This window comes from Engraulis encrasicolus, chromosome 9 (assembly GCF_034702125.1).
Source record: "Engraulis encrasicolus isolate BLACKSEA-1 chromosome 9, IST_EnEncr_1.0, whole genome shotgun sequence".
NCBI classification, from domain to species: Eukaryota; Metazoa; Chordata; class Actinopteri; order Clupeiformes; family Engraulidae; genus Engraulis; species Engraulis encrasicolus.
This window is the reverse complement of record NC_085865.1, coordinates 31,856,222-31,871,221: the sequence shown is the minus strand read 5'-3', so window position 1 is coordinate 31,871,221 and position 15,000 is coordinate 31,856,222. Positions and strand designations below refer to the sequence as shown.

The 15,000-nt window shown below is 44.1% G+C and overlaps 2 protein-coding genes across 3 annotated transcripts in view; one reads left to right on the top strand and one right to left on the bottom strand.

The window, feature by feature from the left end:
- Window positions 1-9,209, bottom strand: part of galnt11 (UDP-N-acetyl-alpha-D-galactosamine:polypeptide N-acetylgalactosaminyltransferase 11 (GalNAc-T11)) — an 83,895-nt gene extending 74,686 nt beyond the window's left edge. Inside the window, exon 1 of the mRNA XM_063206929.1 lies at window positions 8,956-9,209. The gene's annotated coding sequence lies outside the window, so the exon portion shown is untranslated. The remainder of the gene's footprint in view (window positions 1-8,955) is intronic.
- Window positions 9,210-12,208: 2,999 nt separating this feature from the next.
- Window positions 12,209-15,000, top strand: part of LOC134455693 (5'-AMP-activated protein kinase subunit gamma-1-like) — a 152,847-nt gene continuing 150,055 nt past the window's right edge. For both annotated transcript variants that reach the window (XR_010036146.1, XM_063206913.1), the window contains exon 1: window positions 12,209-12,633. Coding sequence is in view for 1 of the 2 variants with exons in the window: in XM_063206913.1 (XP_063062983.1) it covers window positions 12,544-12,633 (90 nt within the window). In the remaining variant the exon portion in view is untranslated. The remainder of the gene's footprint in view (window positions 12,634-15,000) is intronic.

Here is a 15,000-nt window from a genome sequence, read left to right as displayed (position 1 = left end):
CCGGGTCGCGGACCGGTGCCGGTCCGTGGACTATTTGATACCGGGCCGCACGACATAAGTTTTTTTTATTTTAATCCAGAAGACATGCCTTTGTTATGAACTGCAGTGCAGAACTTCTCAAATACAACTTTTAGTATCGCCATATTAATATTTGCATTAGCCTAGACGTAGCACAAGTACCTAGGCTATTTTTCATTTTTCAATAACAAGCAAACTTTTCTTTGTGCCGTCCAATCAGTTGAATGTCAAATGCGCCAGACGCATGCTCCGAGGCCGCGCCCACTTTACATTTCAATGCTGCAATGCAAAGTGGATGGTGGCCGTTTTGGAGTGTTGGCTGTCTTCTCCGGGCGGCTCTTTCTTTTTAAGGCTTTTGAACGTACTTGCGAAGCAAACTTTTGGGAGCTATTTTAGAAATCCACTTCTATCATTTGTTCTATTGTATTTCAGTTTTGTGACAACAACGCTGTGTTACGAACGTAATTGCGAGACATGTTTTGTGGTTGCAAGTTGCAACTAATAATGAATGACCAACACTTGTTTCAGGAGCTCCTGCAAGTCAGCGTTAGCAGAAAATCAAGCGATGACATGCAACCTTTTGCCGTTTTAAAAATATTGCACATAAAACCACAGGCACTCGAACCGCGGTAGAATCAAACGCTGGTTATGCAGCAGTCCACACAAACGCGACGCGAGGGCACGAGCTGCTAGTGGCAAACTTCAGCGGTATCATCTCCAGCATCCAACTATTCCCCGTGTCGTGTGTTCGAGAAAACAGTGACGACTGCTTGTTGGAAACGGTTGACCTTGAATTAATAGAAGCGCCACTTAACCAGGAGACCTATAACCCAGTCATAAATAGCCCTGAATTTCACTGCGCAAAATGCCCTCAATGAAAATGAACATGGCCAGAGCAGAGAACCCATAGGGCCTATTCTCGCATGGTGAAAAATAGTAGCAGTATGTAGTAGCCTAGTTTTTGGTGATCTCCCTTGCACCACTAGCTCTATGACCAAGAATGGCTCCACAAATTAGTGGGGTAATTGTCAGTTTAATAGTCAAATACTAAATGTTACACATTTTGAATGGAATGAAGGAAAAGGATTAGGCCTTATTTTTAGATCCTATTGATACTATTATTATTAGGCCTATTAATAATAACAATGATAACTAATAGGCCTAATAATAATAGTGTGGTGATAATAATAATATTTATTATTATTATTATTATTATTATTATAACGCGTGACTACCGGTCCGCGAAAAAAAAATGGGACTCAAACCGGTCCCTGGTGCCAAAAAGGTTGGGGACCCCTAAGAAACCAAAATAGGCAACTCGCACCTAGCCTGATTATCATCGACTTTCAAATCTCGAGACCTGGTCTGACCAAGAGAATAACAATTAACATTTCCCAAACGGCATGGTTGACTTCCCTACCTTGGTTTGCTAATGGTTGTATGCTTCCCGACTTCCCGATTTTTCAGGAGATCAGAAACGATATTGTATTGCTCTTGGTCTGACAAGAAGGAACACTGAAGGTGCTGCGTCACTAGGAGGGCAAGGCCTGGCTAACTTGCACCCTATATACTGTGGAGACTTTTGCGAAACCAAAATGGCCTGTGATGATGGAGTACAGCATACAGCCCTGCAGTAAGAGACTTTGGACTGTGCCTTCACTCATACTGTGCCTTATGTAGGATTTTGTTTTATATAAGAACAAAGAAGTTAATGGAGTTTGGGTTGCAGTCAAATACGTTATAGCACCCTGGGATGATTGAGTATGCTGCTAGCTTTCTGCAAAGAGACTTTGGAGCCATGCGTGTCTGAAAAGCGCATTATATGCAGGTCTAGTTCCCTGTTTAAGAAACTAAACTAGCCACAGCCTATGGATTAGACTACACAGTGTGTAGGCCTAGAGAAAGAGAGAATAGCGACTTTGAGGTGGAGCCAAATGCTTGATTGTACTCTGGGATGATTAAGTACACAACAGCATTCTGCACTAGAGACTTTGGGGCCAAGTCCTGAAAGTTCACTCATTTCCTACACCTGCAGTATGCTATACAGCCTACTATGGTGCCCAACAGTAAGTAAGGAACAAGGCTATGCAATTAGTCCTGAGAAGTGAACTATGTAGTGACCGTCTTGAGTAGATTTGCTCTGAGATGTTTGAACAGAACATCCTGCAATAAAAGACTTGCCAGAGCCATGTCTGCAAAGCTCACTCATTCACTAGGCTATATAAAGTCAGTGTCCTACGTAGGCAACAGAGCAATGCAATTCACACTATGTATTGAACTAGCCCTCGGGTGAAGGTGTGAATGAAGACTTTGAGGTGAAGTCACATGGTTGTCTGTGCCCTCGGATGTTTGGATAGAGCAGTGGTTCTCAACCATTTTCAATCAAATGCCCCCTTGAGCTCCTCATAAGCCTCACAACGCCCACTTGACCTCAACATTTGCTCAACAACGCCCCCAACCCCTAGCCTGATAAACCAGACTAAATGTGAGATTGGATGTTTAATTTAGTCTGGCCCCATCTGAAGTTTGTTGACGAGAACAACCCGTTGTCTTTCAAACCGTACCTATGCCTATAGGCCAACGCTCTGACCAATCAGCGCCATCTTTCTTGTTGTTGTGCTTTCCCAGCATCGCGAGTTCGTCGCCACTCCCTCAAAACCCTGCCCGCTTTGATTCAAAACACATCTCTGCGTTGTGATTGGTTTGCCAGATTCAGGGCATTTTGGCAGTTCACGGCTATGGATCAAGGCTAGACCAGTCGCAGGTAAAAAAAAAGACAGCTGGTGGCGCTAGTTTACTAGGCTAGCTAACCCCCGCCTCCCCAGTATTTTGAACTGATGTGTCCGTCTCAGATGTGTCCTTCTTGACGTCCCTTGAGGGCTCCCTTATGCCCCCTGGGAGCTGTAGAGCCCCCATTGAGAAACACTGGGATAGAGCATCCTGCAGTAACAGACTTGACCGTGTCGGAAATGTTCACTCGACTGTACTTCACTACATAGGATGCAAGCTCCCTTATTCTGTTCTCTACTACAGTATCCTATGAAGTGACGGAGTCTTCATTTCGGATTCAGCCTTGGAGCGAAGGACGTGGACTTAATTTTCAGCGTCAGCTCTGCTGTGTCTTGTGATATCCTGCGTCCATGATAGCTTTGGAGTGGCTTCTTTGCTCGCTACTTGCCTGAGGGGTTTTTACAATATTACATTACCAAGACATATTATCATAAATAATAATATAAATGTACATAACTAACTAGATTTAATGAACATGAAGCATAGAACAGCTGTTCAATAAGACTCAATTATGCAGTGACATTGAAAAGTTTGTTTACCTAATCAACTTGGTTAATGTAGCTGTAAGCCTTGTATACAGTATGCCTTTTTTTTCCCGCAGCGAGCGATACTGATCAACTGTGGTTTTCCAATTTTTTTTAACACGTACGGACACTCTCGATCAAAGACAACAGCATGAGGTCTTGCAGTGGTGCAGGCAGGTCATTATTTTAAAAAATGTCATGATTAAAAAAACATCAGGGCTAGCGCTGGAGGAGACATGTTCACTAGCAGGCACTCTGTTTGGACCGCATTAAGCCCTGGTGACAGGACAGGCAGCCACAGCAGAGCTGGCCATAAGCCCAAATGCACACAAACAAACACACACACAACCAACTACACAAACACACACTCGCAAACACTGTATGCGCACGCACACACACACAAGCAACTGCAGAGTACGTGACACTCAGCCCATACACACACAAATAACTAGAGGGCTGTGCTCAGCACAGTCATAAACACATCACACACACACACACACACACACACACACACACACACACACACACACACACACACACACACACACACACACACACACACACACACACACACACACACACACACAAATAGGGGCGTGTAACATCCAGTCCAAAACAAACACACACACATAGACACACACACAGTCAGACACACACACACACTTTGTCTTTCTGCCCTGACCCCATTTCTATCCCCGGGGCTTTAGCCAGCAACAGCTCTTGTCCCTCTCTCCCTCCCCCCTCCTCTCCTCTCCCTCCTCTCCTCTCCCCTCTTTCTCCTCTCCTCCCTCCTCCCATCTCTCCCTCACCTCTCCTCTCCTCCCTCTCTCCTCTCCTCTCCTCCCCTCCCCTCCCTCTCTCTCTCCCCTCTCCTCCTCTCTCCCCTCCTCTCCTCTCCTCTCCTCTCCACAGCTCCGGGTCCAGCCCCCTCCGGCTACAGTGTAATGAGACAATCACCGCCACCCAACCAAGCGAGATCTGAAGCGTTGGGAGAGAAAAAAAAGGCATTGAGCAGTGAGCAAGCAGTGAGCAGTGAGCATTTCAGTGGAAATATAATTCTAGGTTAGGTTCATTGCGCCGGTACTGAAGAAACCAAAACCCCCTCTTATTCCTGTGCAATTTGGCTGCGAGTGGGATGAGACAAAGAGTTCAGGAGCCGCCAAAACGGATACGGGTGTTCTGTTCTGTCGAGATTGACAACTTCATCAACATGAGCTACTTTAATACGCTGTTGATGTAACCCCAATCCAAAGCCCTTGGAGCCGCTGGTGAATAGTAGTGGCTTGGTAGCACAGCTCGATGGGTAGCCCATACTATTACGTACACTCTGCCGACACCATGACAAAACTTTCAGACAATTGCTACTCACTGCACCCACTCCACCCCACTATCAATTTTGCAGACTAGCATTCAGTCAGTAGTGCAAAATAACCCCCATTAGGGCAGGGCTGCCACTGTAGTGTATTGCAATGGTCTTGTAGCCGAGCTCGGTGGGTGGGCAGCTCAAAACCAACATTTCACACAATTGCTTCCTTTGAAGTGCATGCTACTGACTTCTACCCACTCCACCCCATTACCAATAATGATGACTGGCATCCAGTCAGGAGCGCAACCAAAAAAAACCTTGACTAGCCTACTGTAAAAAGACTATGGCAGACGTGGGAGGGAGTTCAGTTTTTCTTGGAATTGGATGGCTGCTGGTTCAAATCCCATTCTAATCCATGGCGGAAGTGCCCTTGAGCAAGGCACCTGACCTCAGATTGCTCCAGGAACTGTAGACAATACCATGCATGTAACGTACCTAAATAACTGTAAGTCACCTTGGATAAAAGGGTCAGCTTGCGCGCTGCAACGTAACAAGATCGGTAAAGCTGTCTGCCACCAATTGCTTCACTGGAAGTGTGTACAACTGGCTGTACTCACCACACCCCTTTATCAATTGTGCTGACTCAAATCCGGGAAGTAGTGCAAAAAGAAAAGCCTTAAAAATAGGCTTTACCGTACAGCCAGTGGTAATACAGAACACAACAGTCAGCACACAAAGCATCAGCTGGTGCAACCTGCTGCTATCTAATTCCACCCCCAGCAGAGTAGAGTTCAGCAGAAACGAAGCGAAAGTTAACAGGAGCCTGCCCGATTTCTTTTTCCCCGTGTCTTGTGGTCATGAGGTCATCAGAGTTGGTGTGCAAGTGCGCACACACACCCCCAAGTTGCCCAAGAAACAAGAGTGTTGTTTGGCATACGGTGCGGTGGACAACAGGCAACACGAGAAGTGCAAAAGAAACTCGAGAGTTTATTAACAATTAATGACAGGCAAAGGCCTTGGCCGCAACATAAGCCCGACATGGCTCAGGCGCTCGCTTCTGAGAGCCAGGCGATGTCCTCTGAAGTCAGCAGCACCACCAGGGCTGGCCTTCATTCTGTTGCCTCCAGAACCACCTGACGTGTTATCTGAAGCTTTGCGCTGCGCAATGCAGTTATGTTTGCCTTGAGACCTGCTGGTCGTAGTATAGGATTTACTGTGCAATATGCACAAAGCAAATAAAAGGGTTCCTCTAGTCATACCAGACAAGTCAAGACATTTGGCTGCAAAGGCTTGGACCACTAGGCAGACGAGGCAATTTCCTAGGGACCCACCATTCCCTAGGGTCCATCAGCTCCGTCATAGTGAATGCCAGTAAAAAATAATTGAAGAGGGCTCCATATCTATATATCACCTAGGGCCCCCAAATGGGTAGAACCGCCACTGGGCTTAGAAGTGGCTTGTTTGCACAACCATAGTAAAATATTAACTACAACAGAAAAAAAACTATCTTGGCAACATTTTCAAGTGATGCTCAATGATGATGACGAGTTCACCAGGACCACATGGGAGCTTTGTACTGTAACACTTTGTACTCTTGCATTCGTGATCTGCAGAAAACAAAGAAAAGAGATAGGAAAAACAAACAAAAAACAATCCAATCATAATTACCTCCAGTAATTTGGCATCGGCTTCATACAAACAAAAGTTTGAATTTAATTTACTCTAGACGTTTTTATTTAATCACGCCACACTGAGCTCTGAAAGAATTCAGATGTGCTCGTTGAGATCTCTGTACAGCTCAATGTCAATATACTATTGAGCCGAGACACAACAAGCGCCTTGCAAAGAAGACAACGACGGTGCCGTATGCATTGCCTCTGCGAAGCGTCCCCAGGATGCAGTCTAGATAATTACCATCTCGCCCTGCACATCTCTGCTAAGTGCATTAACTTTCATCATATGACCTGACAGCAGTTCACATGGAGGTACCTCTCTCTAATCTAATAACACATGCAACTTTCCTAATTAGAGTCGCTGGAACTGACGACTCAAGCTACCTCCCTGGATCAATGGGGTTCTTCCTTCTGAGCGCAGGTATTCGACTGCAGGCAATTCTGCACCTGGGAGAGGTGATATAGGAGTACTTTCAGAGCGCTGTAACTACGCTGCTCCTCGGTCTTATTGATGCCGAGAGCTGTGCGGCAGTCGATTCTGACCGCAACATCACAGCTGAGCAATATAATTTACTGCAAGTTGCCTGAGGCCTGAATGCATGAGGTCCATTTTTAGTGCCTCAGTCTGGACTGAAGAGATGATGCATTTTCAAATAAAAGACGATGAAGAATCGATTTCTTTTTTTCTTTTAATACAAGTTCATATCACTGGAACAGGATGAGATTGAAACACAGAAGGACTTGACATCCCCCTCCTACACAACTAAGACAATGCTAGACTTGACTGAGGTATTCTATATTTAGACATGTAAATTGTAGCTCAAGCTGAAGACAATATAGACCGTCTCTCTGACAACACAGTCCCTTTGCACACTGCTTGTGGTCTCGAGCTGTCAGTTCAATGGATCAGCAGGGGGAACGAGAAAGCTAGGGGGACTAGCTAGCAGGAGGACAAACTAGGGCAACCAGAACAAAATAATGAGGGTTAGAAGGGGTTGTATTGATGTTGCTGTTGTTTTACTTGTGTGGTGCATTGTATTGAATATGTTTGGGTGGGTCCATTGTGGCCCATTGCAATATCACATACAATACAGTGAATATCACCACACTCCATACATCAGCCCATACTCATAGCCTACATTCTAGTTCACACAGATGAGTGTCTTCCATCAACTCTCTATCTCCAAATGATACAGGCAGAACACAAACAAGCAAAAAATGCCGCCTTCGGGGAGTTGAGAGTATTCCAAGACAATGGTTCAGTAGACAAGCAAGTTAACCTGGGAGTAGCGGTAAATGGCTAATAGAAGAGCCAGGACAGTGCAGGCTGCTTATTTTCTTACCAAAATGACGCCTACAGGCTATCAGCTGGTTTACCACTTTTTGCAGTTAATCACTTCACTCACCATGTTCTTGGTATGTCCCCCATAGTTGTTACTTTGTATCTAACTAGTATGGAGTTGACATCTGGCGAACACTACTGTAGCCTTATTTAAACAAAGGCGACAAATTGCCATTTTCAAATCAAATACCTCAGATATCAATATCTTCAATCAAAATCTGAATAGAACGTCTGGTGTCGATTAGGTCAATAGTTTGCCCATTATGTTGAAAGAACAAATCCAGTTCCGATAAAGGCTAGAGAAAACAGTATTAAAAACATTGTCTACGGTTTTCCATCGACCATTATCAAATTGTTGATTTCGGACCACAGCTTCTACACGTACTAGCAAAGCATGAATGATGAACCCACCCGATAGTCACCAGCACGGAGAATTTCCACAGGTACCGTTTTGCAGGGTGTGCACAAATTTACAAAGATCTCAGATTCTTCTCTGACAGTAATTTATTTGAGACTGACTGCGTTCTCCGCCCGCTTCTTTTCTTTCTCAATGATTCACAACAGTACAACAAGTTTGCAAATGTTAACTACTTGATTGAGAAACAGTACTTCACTACTGCCATTGATTGTATAGTAAACCCGTTAAATTATCTTGGAGATTTGCACTGATTTCGCTAGTCCTAGCTAACTGATGCAGGTTAGCCACTGGAAGGTCTGGTCTTGTTGCTTACACCGATAAGTTAGTCAAGCGAAAGTTGAATTACCAAAATTCCATTGCACGCGCTGTCACACATTGGCCAGACTGTGTTGTTGCCATACTGTGTACATTTCGAGTAAATTGCGGCAACCGATAACATAGAAATAGATGCAGCGTTGGAGTTATATTAGAAGAACCAGCAGAAGAGTCCATGCTACGAGGCTAACTTCTCCAGCTAAAGAGAGCTAACGGGCTAGTTGCCTTAGCTGGGCAGCTAGGCATCTATGACCATGTCATTACGAACTTATGGACAGACACAAGCTGCAGACAATTGTTGATCACGACAACCACAGTGCTGACAGAGACTACTGACACATTCCGTGTATGAAATACATTCAAACAACACTAGCAATCGTTACACTGCCTTTGTGCCAACATTCATGAACATAAGGGAAGATGTGTTGTGAGCGGCATAAGTGCATGCTTTCCAATGGATACAGTGCAGCCCATGCTTTCAGTCTATTATCTGACTGTATATCAGCATCATGTTTTGCAAGTGTCTGGTGGTAGGCATAACTCCTCGATAAAGACAGTGCATTACTTACGTGACAATAAAGCTCCCAGCATCGTGTGACTGATTTCTCTATGTAATACCCACTGCTTCTCCCGTCGTCGTCTCCTACTCCTACAGACTCTGTGTTGTTGCTGCTGGTCTGTGGATAGCTTTTGGAAAAACCTCAGCAAGCATCGCCGCCCCGTGACACCAGTGCAGTAGCAAATCCAAATCCGTATACCAATGTTTTGCCTGCCCATTCGCTACAAGGCGCATTTACAAGCCCGCTTTGTCTCCCATCAGTGCAACTATTCGCCGGCTGTCAGGAGCGAGGATAAATACTGAAACATTCATCAAAGAAGTGAAGATGTCTCGCGCGTCATTATCATGTAACAACCAATGCGTTATGTCGAAAGAACCTGAAGCGCTAGTGAGATAATTTGTTGCAATTATTTCTGTCAGAACGAATTGTCCTCCACGACATTAATGAAAGGTAACAGCTACATAGGCACAGTCAGCTATTATTTGCATCCAGTCAGTGTAATCCGCCCCACATAATTGAACAAACTGATGTGCATTTTGAATTGTATACAGATACAGCTATTATTATTTATAACGTTCGTCAAATACTCACACAACCGTCATAAAGTGTTATGTGCTACAGAACTGTGTGTGCGTGCCGGTGCCTGATGAAGCAAGTCATCCTTTAACCCAAGACATTTGTGTTTGCTTTGTTTATTGTAGGCCTACACCTGGACTTTTGTGAGGGGAAAAACATCAGAAGAATGCTGGTCCTTCTTTAGAAGAATGTGTCTTGAAGTAGCCTATATTACAAATAATGGGGTTCTAGTTTTTCATGTACTACAAAATAATCCAAAGTTATGGAGATCCGTGTGTATATTAGGTAAATAGTGCCCTCTGCAGGTAGGGGATATGCATAACACATTGCATGATAAGGCGACAGATAACCATGAAGGGCGAAGAATAAATTTTTACATATTCTGATGACCATGCACATAGGCTGTACATTCTTAGATCAATTGCATTACGTGTCTAAATAAACATTGCACAACACTGCTATTCCATGTGAGAATACAGGGACCAATGTTGTTCAGCGTGTTCTATCCACACAGATCCAGATAGAATCGTTCCGAGCTGGTCAGAGGCGACTCAAAAAAGAAATGTTGAAGCACTTCACAAATTAACCCAACCTTTTACAGTTTAAATTATTAGCCCATGTATAGCACACAGGAGGAGAGTTCACTTTGCTTCAAAATACTATGCATCTGGAATACTAAACATGCTCTTCATCAGAGAGCCATATTTTAGTGTCAGTCACACTCAGAACTCACAAGCCACAGCCCTAATGATTCTCCCACCATCACACTGCCTTGCCCTTTGAGAGGTAGATGTGTACACCTCACGCACACTACTCACATAACCAGGGCCGGATTAAGGTGGCTGGGAGCCCCGCCCCTAGCTGCTGTAGGCCCTGTCGAAAGGGATTTTTTGAGACAATAGGATGTAAGGATTTACATGCCAACTGTAGAGAGTAGCATTAGCGATACTGCAACACATATGTAATTGTTGAACCCCCTTCTGGCAGGTGGAGGCCCCTAGGCTGCAGCCATATCTAGTCTGTGTAGGCCTAGTATGACGGAGATGTTCCTGCAGTTCGCTGAGCTACAGGGCCGGTCCCATAGCCCAACGCTACCGCACTGTATTGAGGCTTCGGGAGGGAGATTTACACACTCTGCCAGTTGGCCTCCGTAACGTACACTAGTCATATCTGTGCATTAATCCAGCCCTGCACTCAACACCCTCCACACTTCTCCCATCCAGTGTGCCCCATGTTATATAGCCTAGGCTATACCAATTTCTGGGGTGCCTCACATGGTCCCGTATCCTGGAGATCTCTCAATAAGGCTTGCAGAGTGCCTCCAATGGCCTCACAGCAAGTCATCCCACTTCTGACAGCATTTTTAGTGAGGTAAGGAACCTTGGCACAAGCCTCGGGGTACCAACTGTGTGTTTTGGCTACTACAAAAGGGGCTTTATCATGTGACATTCTGAGCACATCCGATCCCCTCGTGACTGTCTCTCCAGGACAGTGCTTTTCTGTGACTGTCACATCAATGAGCCTCGGTTCTTTGATGTAGTGGTCAGATCCCAGAAGTCTATGGTTCAATGCTGGGGTGCATGGAGCAATGGGTTTTTTTCCCTTTTTGCTACAATCATGTACCAACGGAGATACAACTCTGGTTCCCCACCATCATGATAAAAGCAAAGAATACTGTTGGATGAAAGGTGACATTTTGATTACGACGACCTGGAAGAATAAGACTCTTCACAGATACAGTTTGGCGAGTTAAGCTCACTCTAAAGTTAGGGTCTTAATGTACCGCCATTACATGTACTGTGCGCTTCACTGACATGCGTTCACTGACAGGCAGCATGCTTTATGGACAGACTACCCACCCCCCATTGTCTTAACTGGTCACTACTCACACTCTACACAATGATAAATCACTTCTCAAAATGAATTGTGTGCACCATGTAGGGAAAAAAGATACCAAATAAACCAGGTTGGATATGATGGACATGCACATGGTGCGGTGCACAAAAATGATATTGCACAAAATTAAGAAATTATATCGCACAAAATGAAGGCCCATTTGATAGCCTATTTTACTTTTTGAAAGTCCATGTTGATGTTTTGCCCATCCAATTCCCCACATTTTCTTATGTGTTTAATGTAGTAACTCCTGCTCACCGCATGGTGGGTTAATGAGCTTTTAAAAGAAAAAGACATGACATTGTTCTAATTTGTTGAAACACATTGACATATTGGACTGAAAGACAGTATTGTTTAAGTAGCCTATTAAAGGAAAATATCAAATGAAAACACGACTTTTAGTTGTTGTTGGTCTATTTTACTGCAACATTGTGTGACGCACCAACTAATAAAAGGAAATACGCAAAAAGTGCGTGGGTTTTAACTTTGCGCCTGTCGCTGGATTTGAGGGGGGGCTCTGTTTATGTGCCGGATGCAATGCAAAGTAATTGATTGTGATTTGAAATCCGGGATTTTGTTCCAGTAGCACTCTCTTCTCTTCCATACTATATCATCGCTTTAAAAGCCTCGTCATGACGCATCTGCGCTCCTCTCTTTTGACCCATCAGCTGGCACGCATCCGAGTTGAAACACACGCGCGCTCCACGTTGGTATTTACAAGTGGGCAAGCCGCAAGCCAGAGGCGCGTGCGTGCATGCCTGCCTGGCACTCTCTCTCTTCCGCAGCCCATCAAACGACACGCTTCAAGAGACTGCATGGAGCCTCTTCCTCTGTGACAGTCACTTTGCCCAATAGCAACTTTATAGCAGACTCCAGTGTTGGAAGGAGCGCACGATTTCTTTTGCCAGGAAAGCAAGCTGCAGCAAGAAGCATTTGCTCAAGAAGGGGAGAGATTTCACAACACATTTAAATGCGGATGTTTTTGTTTAAGGGGAAGAGAAACCCAATGCTTTTCGCAGTTTTGCAGAATTTGATTATGTGCACTGTTACGATTTAATCCACGCACGTACAAGTTAGTTGTGTTGGAGAGAAACTTTCACTTTCTGACAGAAAAGGTCAAACCTAATGATGGGGAGCACCGCTACGGATAGCAAGAAGAAAGATGCGAAGAAAAAGAACACAAGAAGGAAACGTTCTCTTCGACTTAATATGCCTGTAAGTACATTCACTTTATTTATGAGTATTTCAGAAATGTTTGTGAAAACGTGCACCTCTTGCTGAGGAGCATAATGTAAGAGTACTGCTACGGATGTAATGACGACGCCAATAGCACGATATTACATAGATGTAGCCTTGTAACATCATACTACTATAGTATTGCAATTAGGCCTATTTTTTTTTTAAACTGTAGCCTACTTCTACTTTTAGAAAACTCTGTGTCGTTTCAGTGAAGTCGTGTTGAGAGGTGTGTTGATGATGGGCGGAGTTGAAACGTAGCCTATGTTGATGTAGTCGAATGTTTTTGTTTTGGTAGGCTATCATTGCCAAACCAGCCAAACAAGCAAGCAGCCATGGAAGTTGGAGTTCTGAGCTCTTGTAAATGGGGCCCAAAGTTCAGTCGCCATCTCATTGATTACAGACCCCAGTGACGAGCTCAAAACAATCTCATTCTGTGAAACGTTACCTTGGAGCTGCACCTGTAGAGTGGCATGTGTGTTTTATGTTTCTATTTTGGGCACATTGGTGAGGTAGGCACTTTGGTATTTCAATACGCAGCGTGACATATGCCGTTCTTTTCTCCTATGGATATGAATGCTCTACTTTCTATGTCGTACACTGCCACTTTTGTGCAGCAAGATAGGTAAGGCATAGGTCTGTACATCAATTACACTATAGTAGGCTACCATGCGTCAAATCGGTTTCAGATTAAACTGAGATTGTGGAGGACAGCCTCTGTCAGGGAGAAAACATCCCCTGTACAGCGATGTGATCTCGGTGCAAACTGCATTAGGGGGTTTTATTTAATTATGAAGCTGGCAAGCATGCATCCTCTCCATAAAGTCCTCTCTGTGTTCTGGAAGTCTGTAGCCAGGCCTATGGTGGTTTTGGCACACAGTCTATATTGTCAATGTTAGTTAAATGTTTTAAGTTAAAGTGTACATGTCCTGTATATGGAAGCAGGGACACTTACTTGTCACAGTTGAAATGATAGTAAATTACACCGGGGACCATTGAAAGTAGAGGTGTAAATCACAGCTTCCATGCCGATAAGATTCTATATTGATTTCTTAAGGCAGTGATTTGATTATTTTCAATAGGCCTACTTAAGAATGCCCCACACGATACGATATGGTTTGATTCGATCCATTGTTTTCTCAATTACTTTTCCACTTCTATTAATAGCTAGGGCATTGGGCTAGCCTGGGAACTCCCATACTGCCTTTAGTTCTACACAATCGTTTCGATCTGAAAGATCTCACTTGTGATTAGGTCTGGTCTTAACCAGGCAAGCATTGGGCAGGGGCCAGCTATTCAATTGTTTTTTTATAGCCTACTTAAAAATGGCCCACAATACGATTCGATTCGATTGACGGCCATAGGATCACTGCAACGTATCAATTATTATTTACACCCCTAATTGAAAGGCAATGTTTACCTTTACCATGTGACCAATTAAGTCAACACATAAGGGGATGGAGGTGAATAATTGGAGGATCAAACGACAACAAATTCGGCATAATGCCTTTGCTTTGATGATGCCTGCACAAGTCAGGTTAACCATCAAAGACATCCCCCTCCTTCTCATCTTTGTAATTACTCTTTAATTATTAACCGGGCCGAATGGGAAACCTCCCCTTTCAACATACAGAATTAGATCAAGGCCAGCTCGATGGAGGCTTAATTGAATCTCGTTTGGTTATTTTATTACAGCCCTGTTTGTTTCCCAACAAAACAAACCACTCACATCCAAAACAGATAGTCATTCCCCCCATGATCCACATGTCTTTCAGCACAAACACGCCATTTCAAATAGGCCCTACTGTTGTCCTCGTAAACATCTGTGTGTATTTCCAAACAGGCACATGGCGGGCTGTGTAGCATGGCCTTGATTATGAAGAGGTTGCTTCAGAGTGCAGGAATTGCACAAAACACAGTCTGGGTTTCCAAGGCGCCAGTAAATGTTATACACCACGGTTGCCAACTGTCACACAGTCAGCTTCACAATCATGCAGGTTGCCATTTTCATATTACACACTCTGCTATACTAGTGATTCCCAACCAGGGTATGTGTACCACTAGGTACGCGAACACATCGCTGGAAAAATGAACAAATGCATGGAGCATATCACATAGGGATTTAGAACATGAGTGAGGCATGATAAAAAAGGCTTAAGTGGTATGCAAGACAAAAAAGGTTGAGAAACACTTTGATATACTACAACAACATTTTTTTTAAGATGCACTGTGTATGGTGGCCGAAGTATTGCAACCATGCTGCTCATTGAAACTGTGCTGCCTATTGCCAAATTTGATCTTTTCATGATATTTATTAAATAATAAAGTAGTATGACCAAAGTACAG